Here is a 20075-nt window from a genome sequence, read left to right on the forward strand (position 1 = left end):
CCTGTGTATGAAAGACTTGATACGCGCGGATTGATGAGCATTTAATCGTGTGGATCGATTAAATTGTTTCCCCCGAATCTCTGTGATTGCGAGTACTTTTTCCGTCGGAAAAGTATAGCTTTTCCTTTCGATATCTGGGTTCTTCGCGTTCGTTTATTGTTTTCTCTCGACTAAAAGGCTGAAATCGCAAACTAATTTTACTTACATATACATATATACATACATACATACATATATATATATATATATATATATATATATATATATATATATATATAGCGTGTAAGTCTCTTGCAAAATTAAAATCTAAGAGTATACACATCTTCTTAAACTTAAGACTACTTCTCGTGTACTATCTCGATTGTAATTTTATTGTTTATCATGATAGATTTACAAAAGCACACGAATCCCTTTTTTTCAGGCGGAACTCATCCGCTGGAAAGAAAAAAAACATCTACTTCAGATATACACAAACGTCCTCAAATAAGTGGTACAATTATTACTCTATGCATATAGCGTCGCGCGTGTAAGCGCGCGCGCGCGCGCCTATCGGTTGCAAAACTTTTAATATTTAAACGAGTGCATGAGTCGTATATCGATTTCGACACCGTAAAGAAGGTAATCTCTTTGGAGAAGACAAGTCTGCCTATAGAGTTATCTGTTGTTGTCGCATTTGTTGCGCGTCGTTACCTCAGAGTTTTCAGAGGAAAGCTCTTCTCGAGTTCGTCGAGATTTACGTTTTACTTGCACGAGATATCTTACTTGTGCCACGCGTTATTTTTCAACGACAAATTGCTCGAACGTTGGGGAGCTTTCCGACTTCTTCCTTGATATTTCCTCGAAAAATGTCGAGGAATCGAGAGGATCATTTATTACAATTTTCCAATCTTCAGCGTTACGCGTCTCTGCATTTAATCGTCGATTTAGAATTCTATTAAACTTCCTCTGAGTTTAGCTGAAGCGTATAGTTGTTCATCGTAAATTGCAATCGATTTCGCTTTCCGAATTTCCGCTCGTTGAAAAGAGCCTTCTTTTCGGTCACTAATCATAATTCGAGAATCGCTAGGGAATACCTCGAATTGAGACCGAAGGGGGAAATGATGGGGAAGAAGGAAGAATGGGAACACAAATGGATTTTAATTGCCACAAACCGAATCGCCGCTGCGTTGATTATCAGGCTTGCAAAGTGCATCTGTCGGAACTATTGAAACGACGATAGAGATCTCCATGTCGCGCACATACGCGTCGCTATGAATGATCCTGCCCATTATAGCTGTAGCTAACGATAACGAAGGATTCCTGCCGTTTCCCTGCTTTCCTTCGTGAGAAGAACGGAAACGAGACGATGAAAGTCTGTAAGCTAAGTATTAAATAAAATGACACAAACGAAACCGAAATGCTCACTTTGCGAACAAATTTACCGGATCTCTCGAATCTTTCCCGCATCCCGGAACACCTCTAAATTCCTGCCGAAATACGAGAGAGAGAGAGAGAGAGAGAGAATGAGAGAGAGAAAGAGAGGATTGAAGGAATAAGTGATATTGCGCTTTTATTCATTCGCGATTTTGACGTTAAACGTTGGAATGACATGATAGTTATTGACATGCGAACGGAACGGCGTACGCGGTAGCGAAAAACATACACGACGCACGATATATCTCTGTTTGTAACGGTTTAGGAATATCACTATATTTATGGCAAAATTTACTACGACGTGTAAGGATACATTTGCTCGGAAGGGTCGGAATTATAGGGGACAGGCACAAGGAGGGACACGGAGATACGGTGTATCGCGGTCATGGCTTATATATCGCGTCCTGTTACCGAATCGATGCGATCTTCATCCCCCTTAGCCTGCCCGCCACGGGAAAATGTGTATTCGTGAAAGGAGAAGTCAAGTCGCACACAAAAGACCGTCGTACGATGAGGAAATCGTTACTATGTAACTACTATATTTACTGTAAAATTATTATTATTATTATTATTATTATTATTATTATTGTTATTACATCGCCGCTGTTTCTGCGATTACTACAGTAGTTATTTTATCTAAAAGTTAAAAGCTTTTCTTATTGCGATTTCTCTATTGTACCACTTATACAACTTGATGCACGAATTTTTCGAGAATAAATATTTATGAAACGCTCCATTCTTAACGAATGATTGTTCTTCTACGTTTTCAGAAAATCCCCGAACTCCGCTCCACGAAGCGAATTACCTATTCACGCGCGCTTTACCTTATCCATTTATTACGAAGTTTTATTCGCCTCCAAGATCTGGTCGGTCCGTACGTCGTTTGAGTAATCTCATGTTGTTTTTACGTCGATGTTTCAAATCGTAAAGGGCTGGAGAAAAAAAAATCTCGATTTCGCCGATCAGTTTTATCGAAGGCAAAGAGAGCTCGTCGCAGTTACTGTCTCGTCGATAAATCTCGACGAGCTCAGAATTCAGAATCGTCGAGACTTCGTATTCGATACCGTTGTTATTCTTTTTCCTTTCTCTACCCGGAACGGTCTCCTGGCGGAACTTGGCTGCATCGACTGCGGGCCAGAGGGCGGATGCAATGACGTATCGACCGGCCCGAGGTCAACCGGGGTCACCAAAGTTCATAGCACGTTTGGCGCAAAAGTAACCGGTGTCAGTTCGTACCGCAGGACGCTGCCAAAAAGCGTTTGCTTTCATATCGCTCCCATTCTGGATTATCGAAAGGTTATCATCGTCAACGACGCGTAAGAAATAGTTCGATACCACGAAATAGCAAAATTCGGAGATATTTTTTGGTAATTTCGCGCAAAACGGTGTTCTCGAAATAATGCTGAGACAAATGATTAAGATAGCAAATGTTTATGAAAATTTTAGTAGTAAAGTGAGAATATTGACTTGATTACATTGCGTCAAACTGTATTTTTACGAGAAAAATGATACGTAAATTTGCTGTGTCTCTAAACTTCGCTGTTTAAGGTCTCGATATCAAATGAGAATAGCTAATTGTTTGCTAGCTTGTTGGAATATTATTTTTTGCGAAACAGGAAGCTATTTCTCAAGTTTTGATCTTATCTTACATTTTTGTGTTGTTATCTTGTTTATCGAATTTTTATCTTATATATCTTATATTTTTAGCGTTCTTATCTTATCTTATATTTTTATGTGTATTGCCTAGATTTATTGAATGCTGTAATGTTATATTTCTACCTTGTGTAAAATTATCTTGAAAGAACGAAGCGTGCAAACATCTTTTTTTAATCACCTGTATATTTCGTTCACGAGAGAAAAGATTCATAAATTATACGTATAAAATAAATGCAAATGTATTCGCTTGCGACGCTTCGCAATTTCAGTAATTGAGTCTAGTATCGAAAAACCGATATTAGACTCGACGATTGGAACAATTAAACGCTAGTCAAGATATCGCACTCTGTTAGTTAATATCTCAATGATTATATCTACGAGAAATTCGGTAATGTGATTACTACAATACTTTTTCCCCTCAACGAATGATACACGTGACAGTGTTGTTGACTTTTTCTGTTTGATCAGGATGATTGGTGCTATGCCAGCGGTGGCTGTCCGTCACGAGCGTAGGAGGCAAGAAAAAAGGCTAAAGCGGCCGAGTCAGCTCTATTTGGGAGGGCAGTGGTTACCACCACTTCAGGGTTCGCCGCCCACCCCCAGTCCGCACGGGCACAACAATCTCGAGCCCTTGCCCGAGCTCTACTTATGCGGCAAGGTAACAGTTAATCGTAACAATATATGCCGAGCGATGTAAACTACGCTTGACACCTGATAATTACAATATCCTAACTCACATGTATGTACAAGCGCAAGAATAGCTACCGAGAAATTTACATCAATCCATTCCGTATCGCTTTTTTCTTCGTTTCTACAAAGACAATGAGATTTCATATTCTAGCGCAAAAATGATCGATAGCTTGTGAAACGTATTAAACAAGGGGTGTATTTAAACTTCACCTTTACTACGTGACACATGTTTCCTATATGCCGAAAACGCGCGGGGAGGGGAGGGGAGTGAAAAGCTTGCTCCTATGCGTTCAATTTTCATATTTGATTCTCGAATAGAGTGTATGTACATGTATATATAATACAAGCGGCGGGAAACAGTGGCAAAAGTAAGCACGTTTGTCGCCTGACGAAGATCGTTGCTCGCAGATATCCGGGCTGCACGCCGTGGTGGTGTGCCTGTTGTTGGGCGCGGTGGTGCTCGTGGTTGGTCTCGTCCAACTCGTCCCGGGTGCAACGACCACCAACCACAGGTTGGCGTTACTTGTGGCAGGCGCTGCCCTACTTATACTGGGTGAGTACTTTCTTAGATATGGAAAAGCCCTCTTTTTAAGTATGTAATATACCATGGTATATGAGACACCCTCTTAGTACAAACCAAGTGAAAAACTTTTTGACGGCGTTATAAGCACGTTTTACGTGAATTGGAGAAGGAATTGAATACTCTCTATTGAATGCCGCGCTCTGGCCAATAAGTTTGTCGAGCTGTGAAAACATTCCCGGCTTGTTTCGCGCGCATATTTATCAATAACATACACAGTCGAAAATGGAGCGATTGCTTTTCTATTGTTTATTCATTTGCGTGCATATGATTGCAAAAAAAAATCTAGGATAAATCAATTGAGTAAAAACATTTTTACATTGGAGAGAAAAAGAGAAAAGGGATAAACCGTGCTAGAAGTTCAGCCCTGGCGTGTGGAAAAATAACAAATCTTATGTTTATCTAAAGAGATAAAAGAGGAAATATGTAGGGGATTGACAAAAACGCAAACTTTCCAGTAAAACCTGAATTGATTTCCCCTTTAAAGGAAGCTATCGAGGCGCCCGTTAATAACCGATTACAGAACGTCAAATAAAGGATTATGAGCGCGCTCGATCGATCGGCGCATCGGCGGTGACGCGCGCGTGCCCACCGCAACTCGAATCGTCTGCGCTTGATCGAGCACCGGCGGTGCGTGACGATTGTAGCCTCTGATTATAGTTGTTATTGTTATTTCTAGGTTTTATCTTGGCAGGCGTGAGATGTTACGTGTTACATTGCATGCCGCTTCCGGTCGAGTCGCCAGTCGCGACGCCGATTCCACCACCGGCGAGCGAGCAGACGCCCGCCGTGCCTAAGGGCACCCTGGACCTTCTAGTAGGTCATCAAAGCCAGCCGGAGACCGATGCTCTGATGCAGCATCGGGAGCACCATCACCATCACCAACATCATAGTTACCATCATCACAACAACCACAAGAAGAAACGTAGTTCTCAGGGCTCGCATTCCGAAGAGGCCTAAAACAAACGAACGAACGAACGAACGAAAAGACAAAGGGTGAAATGAGGGAAAGGGATTATCAGTTTCGTTCGACGATCGCGCGAAAATCGAGTTTGCCGCAGAGGATCACTCAAGTGATTTTTCCAAATAGATAAAAACGCGACTCGCGCGAGCGTCGAACGAAAGGAATGCACTTTTACATGTAAAATGTAATTTGGAGTAATTTACATGTGAAAACGCGGGACATGTTTCTTCTCGTAAGAAAAACGGAAGTAACGTTCTCTTAGCAGAAATATAGAGCGAAAAGTTTATACTATCGGAACGAGTCTATGAGATTTCGACTTTTGACATTCTTTTTTTAACGAGGAAAACTGCTAATCAGGTTTTGACGAAATATCGGCAAAATCCTAGTTACGTATATTGGTATCCTATATACATATGTTAAAAAAAACAACCTAACTACACAGTAAAAAATATTTTGTATTCGTGTTAAAATCGGCCTTTGTTAAAATGTTTTGTGTTGAATTTTTAACATATTCAAATATTAATTTAACATAATGTGATTGAATTATTTGAATATTTTACGTTAAGTTGATATTCAATACGTTTTAATGTTAAAATAACATAATTTATGAGTAAATGAACAAGTAACATAAAAATAATGTAATTTCGAAACGTAAATTATAATTTAACAAAATAAAATGATAAACGAGTAAAAATGCACGTGTCAACATATTATAAATAAATTTTACTCGCGAAATGTTTCTAGAAATTCGTTTCTAAATTGCATCAAAGGGTTAGTTTTTATATAATATTTATTATTTTCTAACATACTTGTCTTTTGTTAAACTAACCCAAAAATTTAAATGGACCGTTTAGGACATGTTAAATATGTTAAATTTAACGCAAAATTTTTTACTGTGTAATTTACGTTGCAAATGTATATGCCGAGGCAAGTGCACTTTTCTACCTGATGTACCGAGGATTCGATATATCTAACGATATTCTTTTATCACAAGACTTCTAGTGGAGAGATTTCGTAGAAGAGACATTTAATCTATCGATTGATACGGAGTGGTGTATTATTATTAACCATGCAACCGGATGACAATTCTACGGAAGCAACAATTAGAAATGCAATACAAAATCTTTGCCATAAAAAATTCCAATTCTGAGAAGATTATTCAGTCCTGTTAAAATAATAAAGTATAAATAAAATAATTTAAACTCCTGTTTAAAAGTAATAAAAAAATATAAAAAGATTTTATTTCGTTAAAAGAATATGTTACATTAGAATATTTATACATGACTTGGGCTGGTATTCATAGTCGAATCTTATTTAAAGATCGTCTCGAGCAATGTCTTAAGATACTAATACAACTCTGTGATTGGATGATGGCATCTTAAGACAGTACTTAAGATGATCTTAAATATAAGATCCGACTATGAATACCGGCTTTAGATACCCGCTATTGTTGAATTGAAAGTTACGTGAACTTATGAAACAGAAAACGGACGTTATTGATTTTCTCTCGGTTCTGTTTTCTGCGGAACACGAAAACTTCGTATATGACTTTATTTGGTATTTTTTATCTATCACTCTTATGTAGAATAATCTTCCAGGCCGTATCGCCAATGACATACCACTCTGTATACAAATCGTATTTGCTTCACTCGGTAAACACGTACGGGAAATCGGTGTATGGAGAAAGATGCTGTGTAGATATCTACGCGATTGATCTCACGCGTTGCCACATCGATATTCCCGACGAAGACCTCGTAGAAATAACACATTTATATAGAATTCGATTTAGAGGAAGATTAATCAAGAGGGCAAAATAAAAGTGGATGTGGAGGATCACGATTATTAGAAAAAGAAAGGCGATGTCGATGTCGATACTTTAATAACTTAACTTAGCGATAAGATTTTTCCAGCACCCTCGCGCACCAATTAGCAAAAAACTCGATGTTACTTCTTCCAGAAAGGTCTTAGCAAAATCGGGAAACGAATAGCCACACTCGCGACTGTTAACTAACAATCTTCGCAGAGCGCGTCACGAAGCGCGCGGTGATCCAGGAAAACGCGTCTTTTGCAAAGAGTACATGTATGTACATTATCTTTTTACACTCGAGATATATATATATATATATATATATATATATATATTTATACCTAAGCGAAATATTAACAAAAGTTTGTGCCTGCGCGCGGAGAAAGTTTCATTTGAATTGATCAGATCGTTTTGTGTTCATTCAATACTCGAGATATATAAATTCACTCGTAGGAATCGACAAATCGCCAGTGTAGCGATGCTGATCCCGTTGCTTTTCTCACGTGAGCATACGATTAATCGTCATGCCAATTTGACGACAGGTGTGACAATACGCACGGGGTACGGTGCATTATTGTAAACGTATGTTTCCCAAGGGGAGAATAATTCTCGGCGCGCGGATACACGTTCGTCTATTGGGGTCCACTTTCAAGTTATCACGTGTTGCAAATTAGAACGCTGTACTAACAATTACGAGAAATGTTTTACGAACTGGCGTATAATATTAGAGGACGATCCCGATGTCCACGCGCAGCGAGATGTCGCGGGATCTCGCGATCGCATATTGCACTTCCTATGTTCTTTTTTTCACTCAGCAGTCATTTTAGCCAATAATGTAGGAGATAAATACACACACACACACACACACAAGTAAATGTAAATCTAACATTAGCGGTCGGTCTGTTGCACTAACGCGTTGCAGTTTTAGTTGACTATCTTTAGCTGGATGTTAGCCTTCTCCTTCTCAGATATCCTGTTGTAATATATAGCCAAGAATAGAGAATTTAATTAGCCACCGTTTAAATTAACGTTGGTGCAATCAGTCCTCCTAAATAAAATATTACATCTCTCTAAGAACGAGTCTAAATCCATGACGTGTAAATATAGTATAGTAGAGTAAACTGTAAAATATAAACCGCAAAAGGTTGCGGTAATCATCCGACTCGCACAAGCAACATTTAGCTATCATGACAACCTGACTTTCAACACATTTTATTTTGCAGTAAAATAATGAAATAACTGTATCCAATGTATAGCTTACTAAAGATGCAGAAATTTTTCAATCTTTTCACGAAATTTTTTTATTGTATTGAAATATAATTGAAACGATAAGTGCGAGGATAAGAATTTCAAGCAATTTCGACGTAAGGGTTAAAATGTGGTTACGCATAGTTTTTAATTGCGAGTTTTTAACGTAAATTGGACATATTGTTATTTAACAGCGCTTAAATTTAATCGCTATTAATAATTCTCAAAACGTATACAAAAGTAGTCACTTATTATTGAAAGAACTTTTCGCGAAAAGTTATAATAAATAAAAATTATTAGTTAATATTGCCATGTTCTAAGTCGATAATATTTAATTACTAATTTCATATAGTAATAATAACTATCAAAAAATGAAAATTTTAACCAGGCTATATATCGGACTTTAGACTATAAAGGGTTCACTTATTTTATTATAAATTATGTACACATACACGCACACGCACACACATACATACACGCACGCACGCACGCATAATTTTTCTCGATCATACTGCCTGATTTTCACATGATGCTCACAAGGTTATTATAACTCAAAAAGAACAAAAAGTCATTGTGACATCAAAATAATTCCAAAATGATTATTAAAAATTGCTTTTTGATCAATCATTCATTTTTACGTCACTTTGACGTTATTGTGACCTATTGTTCTACTTGGAAACTCATAACAAAAATTTGCTTGCATTATATGCAAAAAAAGGATTGATAGAACTTTGCGTGGCACACATTGCTAATGCGCCTTTCCGGCATTTATTCGAGAAAGTGAAATATATATAAAAAAAAGAGATCACGCCATGTGCTAACAATTTAAGGGTCGCGATTATATTATAAGATGCCATCTAATACACTTTTATGCATTACTCATCGCATCATCACGTATATTACATATCGCTATCTCTTTCTTTTTTATACGTATAAGTTGACGCGTGTTGTGTAATGTCCCCTATTAGACGAAATAGTTAAGAAAGCGTTAGCGTGTATGTACATAGCACTTGGTGCAAACTGGCGATAACCGTGTCTCGAAAGTAGCTATATATATATATATATATATATATATATATAGAACGCGTAGAACGTAGATTCATATATTCATTTAGAAAAGTTCTCTCTTTACACGTAACAAATAGATATATACATACATACATACATACATACATACATACATACATACATACATACATATATATACATATATATATACATATATATATATATAATATATATAGACGTTGTTAGTTGTTTCGATTGTTACTGTTTCCGTTACTCTTTTTCGTTAGAAAGCTCGAATAATAGGTGCCAATCGTAGCGAATATGTACAAAAACAAAAAAAGTGAAAAACAAAGAAAAACGGTACTATCAATGCTTGTTACGCGCATCTTACGGGGATTACTAATTAATTTTAGCGCGCGTTCACGAGGTACGTCGAGTGCGTATCCGTGATACAAGGAAAACGAATCCACCCGAAGGTTCATCATCCGATTGTGGTCGAAGTGAACGAACAACGAGAATACCATTGTGGTATCAGGCGCTCGCGCCCACGATAGATAAATTATTCGGTATCCCAGCGATGGTCCAGCGCGCCTGCCTTGTTTCTGCGTTGCGTTCCTGCGTCGCATTTATATGCTTAAGAATTGCTTTTTTTTTTAATTATAAATTGCAAGCGTCATTTCGGCAGTTCTCCACTCTTTGGACGAAGTCGAGGTCTTCGTAGACCACGTTTTGTGATCCGCACAACTGAACGCTTGAAGGCTAACAGGCATGACATAAATACAAACGAACACACACAGAAACAGACAGATACAAATAAGATTAAATATATCATTCTTTTATATTCATTCGTAATTGTATTATTTTTTTATATGCGTATATTTGCGTCGTTCCTTTATCCGTCTCTCATCTCATTGCGCGCGAGAGAGAATAAAAAATAGCGCTAGCTTATAGAGGAGAAACGCGGCTTCTTGTAAATCTAACGATAGCGAGAAAAAATCTGTCTCTTCTACACTTGTGTGGTATGTATTATATTCGCGCATTAATATCGACGACCAATTATTACGAATGCGAGAGGCGAGTGCGCGATGCAAAGGTGGTGATGCAAAAAGTGCTTTTTTCAGAAGACGATCTTTCAGATTTTGTATAAACTTATTATATACAATATTATATGTATACACTCTATCTTCCTATATATATATATATATATATATATATATATATATATATATATATACATATATAATTATAATTATACTGTTACACACGCGCAGAGTCATTCTCAAGCTCTATGAACTCTCGTTCCGTTCGTATGGCCGAACGGCGATTATTATGAAAGTTTCGTCACCGCAGTTTCGTCTTGCTCGATTGTCTCGCGTGACAGTGCGTGATCGAGAGTGATCGTTCCCGTTCCTCGTCGCTCGTCGTCGATTCGACAGGCAGCGCGAATGAGAATCGTCACCGTCGTTCACGTGTCGCTCCGCGGAGCGAGAAACGGGCGATATTAACCATGTATGTGATTCTACAATTTAAACAGAGAGAAAAAAACTTGTAAGCAAAAGTCAACTCTATCGCTATTTTAACTTTCAGAGTTTAATAAAACGTTTTCACTAACAGCAAGCGGTCTCTCGTTGTCTCGGATCATGTATCGCAAATCGTGTATCGCATATCTCTACGCGATCTTTGCGCTATTAAATACCGATACAAAAAACGCGATGTCGTCGACACGATATCGCAATCCTTACTTCACGATCCTTGTCCTACGATCTCCACGATAGCTTGCAATCTGATAATACCGGGGGAAGGCGGACAGAAGAATTATATATTCCGATTATATATCTCGGGATGAGTGGCCCAAGGGAGTGAAGTTTTCAATTGCGTCACGAAATCCAGATTCCAGAATCGGTGAGTCTCATGAGGATTCAAGGAGGAGTAGAAAGGTTGGAGAAAATTGGGGAGAGGGAGGTTTGTTTTGGAAACATCGGTCACGTCGTCGCAAAATGAACCAACGTGTGTATATATATGTACATACGTGTGTGCGCGCGCGTGCAACGCGCAGCACCAGGTGGTCGACGCGGCGGCGGTGACGACGATACTTTTAGCCCCGGCGGCGGGCGGTTGGCTGGCTCTGTAGGGTGGTTTTATCGACCCAGGATACGCGAATATCTCGAAAAGATTCAGTAGTCACGGGACCACCACCCCGTCGAAACGGCTTTCGCCAGGCGCTTATTCACACGCGGACGCTTATACGCGGTGCTCCCATTTTCTCTCTTCTTCTCCTCCCCGTTTCCCCCCTTTATCTCCTCCTCCATTCTTCTCCAGCTTCGCTCTGCTCCTTCCTTTCCGCTCGATTTCTCGCGCGAAATATCTCGCGACGGCCGTGACGGCGAAAATACAACGCGAGCCGAGGAGGAGGTGCCATATTCTCGCATACGAACGATCCTGGATTCAGCTGCACCAAGTAAGTGAAACACGACGCGGGGGTGCGGATTTTTATTTCTCGCTTGGTAAATATTTCCCGAATATCTCTCCAATATTGTATCTTGTGTCTCTATCACATTTAACTTGATCGCTTATTCAACACGGCGGCTGTTGACTCTCTTCAATTTCTCCCGTAAACGTACCGAAAGATAAATACATCACATATGTACTAGTTCTCTCTTAATTACGTATTACGTATTACAACGTGGCTCTCTTCGCTCTCGCATCAATTCGAGTTCCAGTCGACGCGAAAGGACATTGATATGCTTCGCGGATCTCAATCCGTCGTCTTTCTACAATTCCTTCAGTATGAACAAATATGGGGCAATCGGAGTATTATCATGGCTCCGATACGTTTCCCCTTCCCTTCCCTTACAGTAACATCGTAATCTCGACGTGGAATTAATCTACATTTATTATTCAATTATTATTTATAACAAAGTCGTTGAGAGAAATCGCGTGTGAAATTTCAATTTGATGATTTTAGAAGATGCCTCCTTTAAGCTCAGGAAAGAAAGGGGGCGGGGAGGGGGATGAACGGAGTCTCGATATAGAACACCTGCTTCGGCGGTTGTGAACGTTTATCGGCGAAGCGTGAAATTTCCCCTTGGATGTTAAATGTGCAATGGTGACCCATTTATCGATTTTCCGAGATTTTAGCGGAGCGTCCGTCCCCAACGCGTCGCGCCGTACGCGCTGTTTTACCTCAAGGTAAGAGGAGTGGAGGAGGGACAAAAATATAAATATCGCGTTCAAAATGAAAACAAAGAGTCGAGGAAACGGAGAGTCCTCTTACACGAGATTTAGCGCATCTCCAACCGAACTGTCGCGGACAGCACCGCGTTGTAATACATCAATGCGAGACGCAAGGGTGTGCGTCCGATGTGTGAGATACTTGTCATCCGTCACGTCCGCGACAGTCGACAAATATTGACGTCCGATGCTGGCTGGCTAGCTGGTTGGTTGGCTGCGTTTCTCATCTCCTCTCTTGCATCCGACGTGTAAAAAGCTATATACGCAATGAAATCGCGATAGGAACGAACGCGGCGTCCATATGGCGTATGTAGTAACCTCGATTATCGGAAACTGTTATAGCTATTTTTCTGGAGCGCAGCCAAACGGAATATCAACGGCAAACCAGCGCTCGCCCAAGGCTAGAGCGCGATGACTCGGCGAGTCAACGCACGACAAAAGTTGTAGGTCGTTGCCATAAATTAATCCCCTCTTCTTCCATTCTCGCTTTTCAGGGAAGAAGTTCGATCGGCGATTCGGCTTTTCTTTGTCAATTTACTAAATTTAAATGACACCGCGATCGTGAGTCTCTCGTGTTCTTCCGCCGCCAAATGTTTACTTGAAATAAAATCGTGCTGCCTTAGGTTGCTGCCTATAAACGTAGAACAGCTCGCGCGAGTTGGTATCTTCCAGGGTGAACCACCTCGATGTCGTGTCGCCGGCGCCCCGTCTCAAATTGCGAAAGTACACGTTAAAAAAAGGAGGGGGAGGGGGGGAGTGATTCGACGAAAGAACACGCGCAATTCTTTCGAAATCGAAGGACATTTGACAGAATCGCGGAGATTTACGTCGAATATCATTTTCTCCCCTCGCTCGCTACCCTTTTAAGATTCTGGCAGAAATCCAGGCTACGAGAGATAGCGTAGGTAATACTAGTTGCACATTCGAGCGCACCTATAAATCGGCCTATACTCTATACGATGCACGTGGAGCCGCAACCATGACATCGGGGAATCAGGCCACCGTTCCACTTTACGCCCTTCTAAACCGATAACGGCCGTATATCCGACTATTTTATGCAAGCTGCATCGCGCGATTCGAAATTTCTGTAAAAATCGAAATCTCCCTTATTCGATCCTCGACACTCGAGGTGTGTTCCGAGCGTGATACGATTTCGCAATCACCTTAAATCACCGTTGTGCTCGAGCTGCCGTAAATATTAATTAATGTACGAAAGGACGTGCTTTTTTCTGTTTATTCTCGCGTCCTCTGTGAAACGCGGTCACGCGAGATCGTACTTATCGTTGGCGTGTCAATGCAGTCTAACGAATTTCTTGGATTACGAGGAAGAGAGAGAGAGAGAGAGAGAGAGAGAGAGAGAGAGAGAGAGAGAGAGAGAGAGAGAGTTTGTCGTGCGTTTTTTTCAGCGGTGTGCACCTGCACCCCCTGCTGGCTTCCGTTGTTCGATAATCGAGGTACAAAGGCCATCGCCCCCCTCCGAGAACATATCTAGGCCACCGACACCACCAACCAGTTTACCAGTAACCATCGCCATCACTGTTTGCACATCCGCGACCACCAACGCAGTTCCTCGCGTTCGCGGAAACAACTACACAACACTTGGATTAATTTTTAGATACGAGGAATCCCTTGGGTCGTTTCCCCTAAAATTCAATAAGCTCCACCGCCCACGATCGTATATACGACGCACGGATACAATTCGATCGCTGCGTCGCCGGGCGCTCCGGTCTCTCGACAGGTTCTGACATCGTGATCTCGTTTCAGAATGATCACCGCGTTACCGGTACCTTCGGTGAAGGTCTTCCACAAGACTTACTACCAAGAGAAGAACACGCGGATAGGAAACAGTCAGCCGGGTAGCCCGCTGGCGGAGAGCGAGGCGGTGCTGGCGATGCTGGACAAAGAGCCACCGGAGTATTATTTCTGCGGCAAGGTAAGCAATTCTCGCCCTATCGCCCCATTTCCTTGCTGTTGTTCGTGAGGAGCGATGCGTGGTATCCAAGCGCAACTGTCACTCCAGGTCAACTCACTGTACGTCGTCGTCGGTTCGCTACTGCTGGGAGCGGTGGTGCTCGTCGTTGGCCTGGTCCAGCTCGCGCCGGGCGCGGAAGCCGCCCGGAACTCGGCGGCCCTGATCGCCACTGGCAGCGGCCTCCTCGTGATCGGGGTGTTCCTCGCGCCGTTGCGAGCAGTCTGCATCAAAAAGCAGAACGCCGCGCAAAAGGATGGCACCCATCAGCGTAGCGTCACCAGCATAGACATGTTACTCGCCCAGCACAGGTAAAGTGGTTAATCGGTGATGTTAGTTCTTCAGCCATTCTTCCGCCGCATGAAAATAAAGAAATTCTTCCGTTCCTTTCCTTCTAAAAATATAAAAAATGTTGCGAGTCTGAGGGTGTCAAGTTTAAAAGAATTCCATATTTCGTACATCACTGTCCGATTAAAATGCATGAAAGAAAATGTGTCTTAAGAAAGCGGATTTCCCTCCCGCGTTCCATCACCGTGATCTCGTTGTATCGGCAGGGACTTCACGGTTCTGACGCCCGACGAGCTCGAGGACCTTGTGGGTCGGCCGGCGTCCAACAATCTGGAGAACAAGCCGCATAAGCAAGGCCACAACACCTAGGTACCGATTGCCTCGAGGAGGAAGGCGCCGCCTTCCACATCGTCATCGTCGTCGTCCCCGCCGTCGTGCTCCAGCACCACCACGCCGCCGTCGTCCGTCGAATCGCCAGGACCAAGCTCCTCCATTCTGTACACGCATCGCCACGACACGCGCGAGCACAGTTTGGTTTAATCGATGTGCACGCATCGCGCCACCGCCGCCGCCCTCATTTGCAACAGCATTAGGGCTGCACAGGGTGGCCTCTCTTCACGCATTTTTTTTTTTCTAAAACGCATGCACAGTCGAGAGAACGCGGAAACTTTCGCGAATAAACATGTTCGTACTCGATACAAACGATGAAATAGTTGATACACTACATACGTAGACTTCATCGTCCCTTCTCTACATAATATTTTGGATCAAAGAAACTTCGTTGGGATTCGTCCCGCCATCGAGCTGAATCACGCGTATGAAACGGTTTTTACAGATGCATGTATTTTTAAATTCGAAATCTCGTCACGTAGGCGTCTTTGAGAAACGTATGCTTCGTGTTTTACGTTCGCAATTGTTTGTATATATTTTATACTTATTTGTATAACACAGTCAAGAGAAAATTAATCTTCCGCGTTTTCAATTCTCCATCAAAACTTGATTATTAATCATGGATATTTCAGCAATCGTTGCATCGCAGACGCTTTGCGGTTTAATACACTGAGAAAGTTGTTAATTTGATTACATTTTTCAACTCAATTAATTTCTTCAATTTAATTATTTATGTATTTCAGTCGAATGTATAAATAGTTAAATTGAAGTTTAAGTATTTTATGTATTTAAGTTAAATGCATAAATACTTGAACTAAAGAAATTTTATCAAGTTGAAAAATTTAATCAAATTAACATCTTTTTCTCAGTGTATTATCGTTAAAATCTTATTAATAGTATTACGCTGCAAAAGAATCTATACTTTAACGTCACTAAAAATAATTGTTTACCAAAGCTGTAACAACGGGTGTTATTTTCTCAAAGACTAAATTGTGTTCAATTCACGAGTGAATGAGGTATGATACCAAGTAATTTCGTCGCGAATCTTCATCTCGATTTAGAAAAAGATACATACGTAATATATAATATAGCGTTATATAATATATTATACTTATAATAGGATTTGAAAATTTTCGCGATTTGTCATTAATAAAGTGATAAAAAGGACAGACGAAGTCACGAACGTAAAGAGCGATGTTCTCGTGAGTCTTGCAAATACTTGTTCGCTAAATGTTTAAGATTGTCACAAATGTTCACAGGGAGGGTTTGCACATGTGTATAACCCTATGTCGACATACAGGCCACGTATAATGTCAAGATCGTTGCAAAGAAAAAGGTAAAACGACACATTAATGTCGAGATCGAATAAGTAGTAATGAGACGAACGAGCACATGAAACATATCGAGATCGATATATAATACGCTTATACAGAATAGCGTGTAAAAAGTGGGAATCAGCAGTATAGTATGGTGTGTATGCGTGCGTGCGTGCGTGCGTGCGTGCGTGCGTGCGTGTGTGTGTGTGTGTGTGTGTGTGTGTGTGTGTGTGTGTGTGCGCGCGCGCGCGTGCGTGCGTTCGTGCGCGCGCGCGCCTGACCCATTGAGTTTCAAAGTCCTCGGCAAAAATTTGTACCCCAGCAATTAGCTCTCACCTTCGAAACTTCTGAGTTTCTAATTGTTCGTCCGGAATACGGGACCTTGATTCATAAATTCTCGAAACGAGGTCGACGTAAGGTCGCAAGGATGCCCGAGAATTGCTGATCTCCACCTTTTACGCGGCTAGATGCGGACGCTTCTGGATAGATATCAGATATCGACGATGGTTTCGTTAAGACCGAGAAAACTGATAGTTATCCTTACTGTAGCGATTTATCGATCCTTCTTTAATGCAACGTCTGCGGCTCGGAGATTCGATTTTTTTAAGGGATAGAAATTTGTTATTTCGTGGCCGCGAAAGAAAGCACGCGAAAATGGCGCCTAATGTAGAAATGTAAATCAAAACACCGTAGAAAAGACTAATAATAAGTGATTCCGATCGCGTTTATTCACTTTGTACATTAAAAAGGATATCGTTTAGATTCATTCCTGTCCGAAAAATATTTCGTAAAACTATTATTGCAAGAGCAGGCAGATTTTGACATGCGTATTGGTGCGTGTTTTGACCTACATAATCGCAATCTCGTCAAATTCATCGTTTAATAGAGAATTGGTAAAACTGACATCCAATAAAATACCTACATATTAATAACACGTCTGCAGAATTTGTGATAAAATATTGGTTGATGGATTTTCGTAGTAACGATAATGTTTAAGTCTCGAGCTTCTTACGTAAGGATACTTATTTCGAGCGAGCAAAATGCAGCTTCGGGGAGGAAACATATCTACCGAGTCGGTTATGACGAGAGATATATTTTTATTGTCATTCTAGCGGGTATGCGCGAAGGAGGGAGATAGCGATTAAGAAAGAACTGTCCATGTTTACCGATCTAAAAAAAATTCGAATATTTGCCATAAGATTCCTATTGAATGTTTGCCTTAATTTCAGAGACTAGAAATATTTCGTCGTTAAATATTAGTGATAAATTCTATTTACAGAGAAATTCTAGTCGCGGGCGAGAGATAGAGATAGAGAGAAAGAGAGAAAGAAAGAGAGAGAGAGAGAGAGAGAGAGAGAGAGAAAGCGCGATTTAATCATATTTTAAAGTCATCCTTAAATTTTTGTCGTATATTCTTGAATCATCGTTCGTGAGCGCGTCTGGAAGAAACCCTCGCTCAGGTTTCAGCAAGAAAAACGCGAGCAAGATCGACAGCGACATGACTTTAAACGTAACGCGACTTTTTCAGGCGAGGCAAACACAACATGGGAATACAAACGCGCGAATAGCACCGATATAGCCCGGATATGCGTTCGGTTAACAACAATATTGGAGTCGGGAGAGAGAAGCTCGGGAGTTATTTCACTGCGCTATTCTGCAGTCCGCGCACTTGGAATTGTCACACCGCAGTTCCTTGTTGTATGAAAAGACAGATGTAATTTTAAGAGATTCAACGCACAGAATTAGCCGTAAGCATTTTTATAATGGTGTTCTATGTATATTACTATTACTAATACTATTATAAATCCATCACACACAACCAACCAACCAACACACACACACACACACACACACACACACACACACACACACACACACACAACAAACAACAAACAACAAACAAACACAACAGCCCGATTGTGATCCGACCGCGAATCGGTCGGCGGAAGTGTTCTTCATACATGTTGAAATCATCATCCCTAGGACTGAATACAACACGCGCCTAGCCTTGTACATACGAATATTTGTAACGCATACAAAACGGAAAAGGAGAGAAAAAACCGGATGAAACCGATTTTAAGACAAAATTTGCTGTTATTAGTTAGTAAAATAAGGCAGACCGTGATTGGTGCGACGTAACAACCATGAGATGCATATATCATACGAAGATCTTTTGTGAAAACATTTGTTATTAGCCGTGATTGCAGCGTTTCTCTAGATTCAACGGATATCTTATAAATGTATTGTACCGCATTGAATATTATTCGTTTTGAACTTGAAAATAGAATTGCCGGTCTTTGAAGTGTCGTTTCAGCTTTAAACAAGCCATTATTTCCGAGAAATGCGATTGTCTGCTCGAACATATATAATTGACAATTAATTAATAAAATTCTTAATGGAATTTGCTTGCATTTGCAAAAGAAAGAGGATACAGCAACGTGCCAATTTTTATTATGTTCCAAAAAACGCGAGATTCCTAATATACTTACAAAGACGCTGCAACCGCGCCGACGTCTCACGTCGCACGAAGAAAATGTATCTCCATATTCGTGCTGCATATAAATGCATCGCTTGATCTTACGACGTAATAGTACGTATAATACTGAGAAAGTTCTACCGATTAAGACTTAGACTTTAATATAGTAGCACATAGGTAAAGGGAATGTTGTATTGTGAGGCGTTCGCGATGATGCGGCCATCATTGTTGAGGCTGGCCGTCCGGGAGCGAAATAAAAGGAGAGAATGCGCGTCTTTTGTTATTTGATCCCGGATTATTATGGCAATAACGCATAGTCTTACTGCGAAATTGCTATTTATATTTTATACGGCAACGATTACATGTATATAATATATATAACGTTATCTTATATATATTATATGTGTATATCGATGATGCAGTGTATACGTCATAATGTATTCGAACATACGGGGTTACCGACGTGAGGGGCATATACCGAACCCCTTCTATCACTGCCAAAGATTCATCGTGAAGTAAGATAACGCAAGAAACGCGGGCGTCAAGGCAATCGCGAGAAACGTCGGCTAAAAATTAAACCTCAACAATATGTTCCGCCATTGTGAACATGTCGAAGACATTCTGCGTATAACAGCTATTATACATACAATAAACATATATACTACAGATATTTTATCGGGAACATTCTGACTTGCTTAAAAGTTGCGTTAATCAGTATATTTTGTAAGCGAAGATTATCAATAGCAATTATATACATATAATAAATATTACTATGATATCTATATCACCGAGATCGTTAATTATACCTCGAATTCCCTCTTATTCTCAGCAATAACGAAAAACGATATTAAATATATATATATATATATATAATATCGTTTTCCGTTATTGCTGATATATATATATATATATATATATATATATATATATATATCGTAATTTACTATGTAAAAATCTGTGTGAAATTAATTTATAAGAAAACTGACATTTCTCGCCCAAACAGCGCGCGGTAACACAAATGTCAAAGTAATGGGAAAGC

General features: G+C 40.4%; 2 protein-coding genes across 2 annotated transcripts; both read left to right on the forward strand.

Annotated features, from left to right (window-relative positions):
- Positions 1-280: 280 nt before the first annotated feature.
- On the forward strand, positions 281-10207 carry LOC105832864. The gene is made up of 4 exons (XM_012674158.3): positions 281-3457; positions 3538-3727; positions 4168-4312; positions 5019-10207. Exons 2-4 carry the CDS (start codon positions 3539-3541, stop codon positions 5297-5299), a joined length of 615 nt encoding a protein of 204 aa, XP_012529612.1. The 5' UTR covers positions 281-3457; position 3538; the 3' UTR covers positions 5300-10207.
- A 1227-nt stretch (positions 10208-11434) lies between these two features.
- LOC105832863 lies at positions 11435-19818 on the forward strand. Its single transcript, XM_012674157.3, has 4 exons — positions 11435-11824; positions 14362-14530; positions 14618-14877; positions 15121-19818. Exons 2-4 carry the CDS (start codon positions 14363-14365, stop codon positions 15221-15223), a joined length of 531 nt encoding a protein of 176 aa, XP_012529611.1. The 5' UTR covers positions 11435-11824; position 14362; the 3' UTR covers positions 15224-19818.
- Positions 19819-20075: the final 257 nt, after the last annotated feature.

The sequence above is a fragment of the Monomorium pharaonis genome, chromosome 9, assembly GCF_013373865.1.
Source record: "Monomorium pharaonis isolate MP-MQ-018 chromosome 9, ASM1337386v2, whole genome shotgun sequence".
Taxonomy (NCBI): domain Eukaryota; kingdom Metazoa; phylum Arthropoda; class Insecta; order Hymenoptera; family Formicidae; genus Monomorium; species Monomorium pharaonis.

What these genes read in the sequence shown, in the direction of transcription:
- LOC105832864 (XM_012674158.3), top strand. Translation starts at nt 3,539, where the DNA reads ATGATTGGTGCTATGCCAGCGGTGGCTGTCCGTCACGAGCGTAGGAGG. An exon ending in AGCTCTACTTATGCGGCAAG is followed by an intron (nt 3,728 to 4,167) that starts GTAACAGTTAAT and finishes CGTTGCTCGCAG; the next exon opens with ATATCCGGGCTGCACGCCGT. An exon ending in CGCTGCCCTACTTATACTGG is followed by an intron (nt 4,313 to 5,018) that starts GTGAGTACTTTC and finishes TGTTATTTCTAG; the next exon opens with GTTTTATCTTGGCAGGCGTG.
- LOC105832863 (XM_012674157.3), top strand. Translation starts at nt 14,363, where the DNA reads ATGATCACCGCGTTACCGGTACCTTCGGTGAAGGTCTTCCACAAGACT. An exon ending in AGTATTATTTCTGCGGCAAG is followed by an intron (nt 14,531 to 14,617) that starts GTAAGCAATTCT and finishes CTGTCACTCCAG; the next exon opens with GTCAACTCACTGTACGTCGT. An exon ending in ATGTTACTCGCCCAGCACAG is followed by an intron (nt 14,878 to 15,120) that starts GTAAAGTGGTTA and finishes TTGTATCGGCAG; the next exon opens with GGACTTCACGGTTCTGACGC.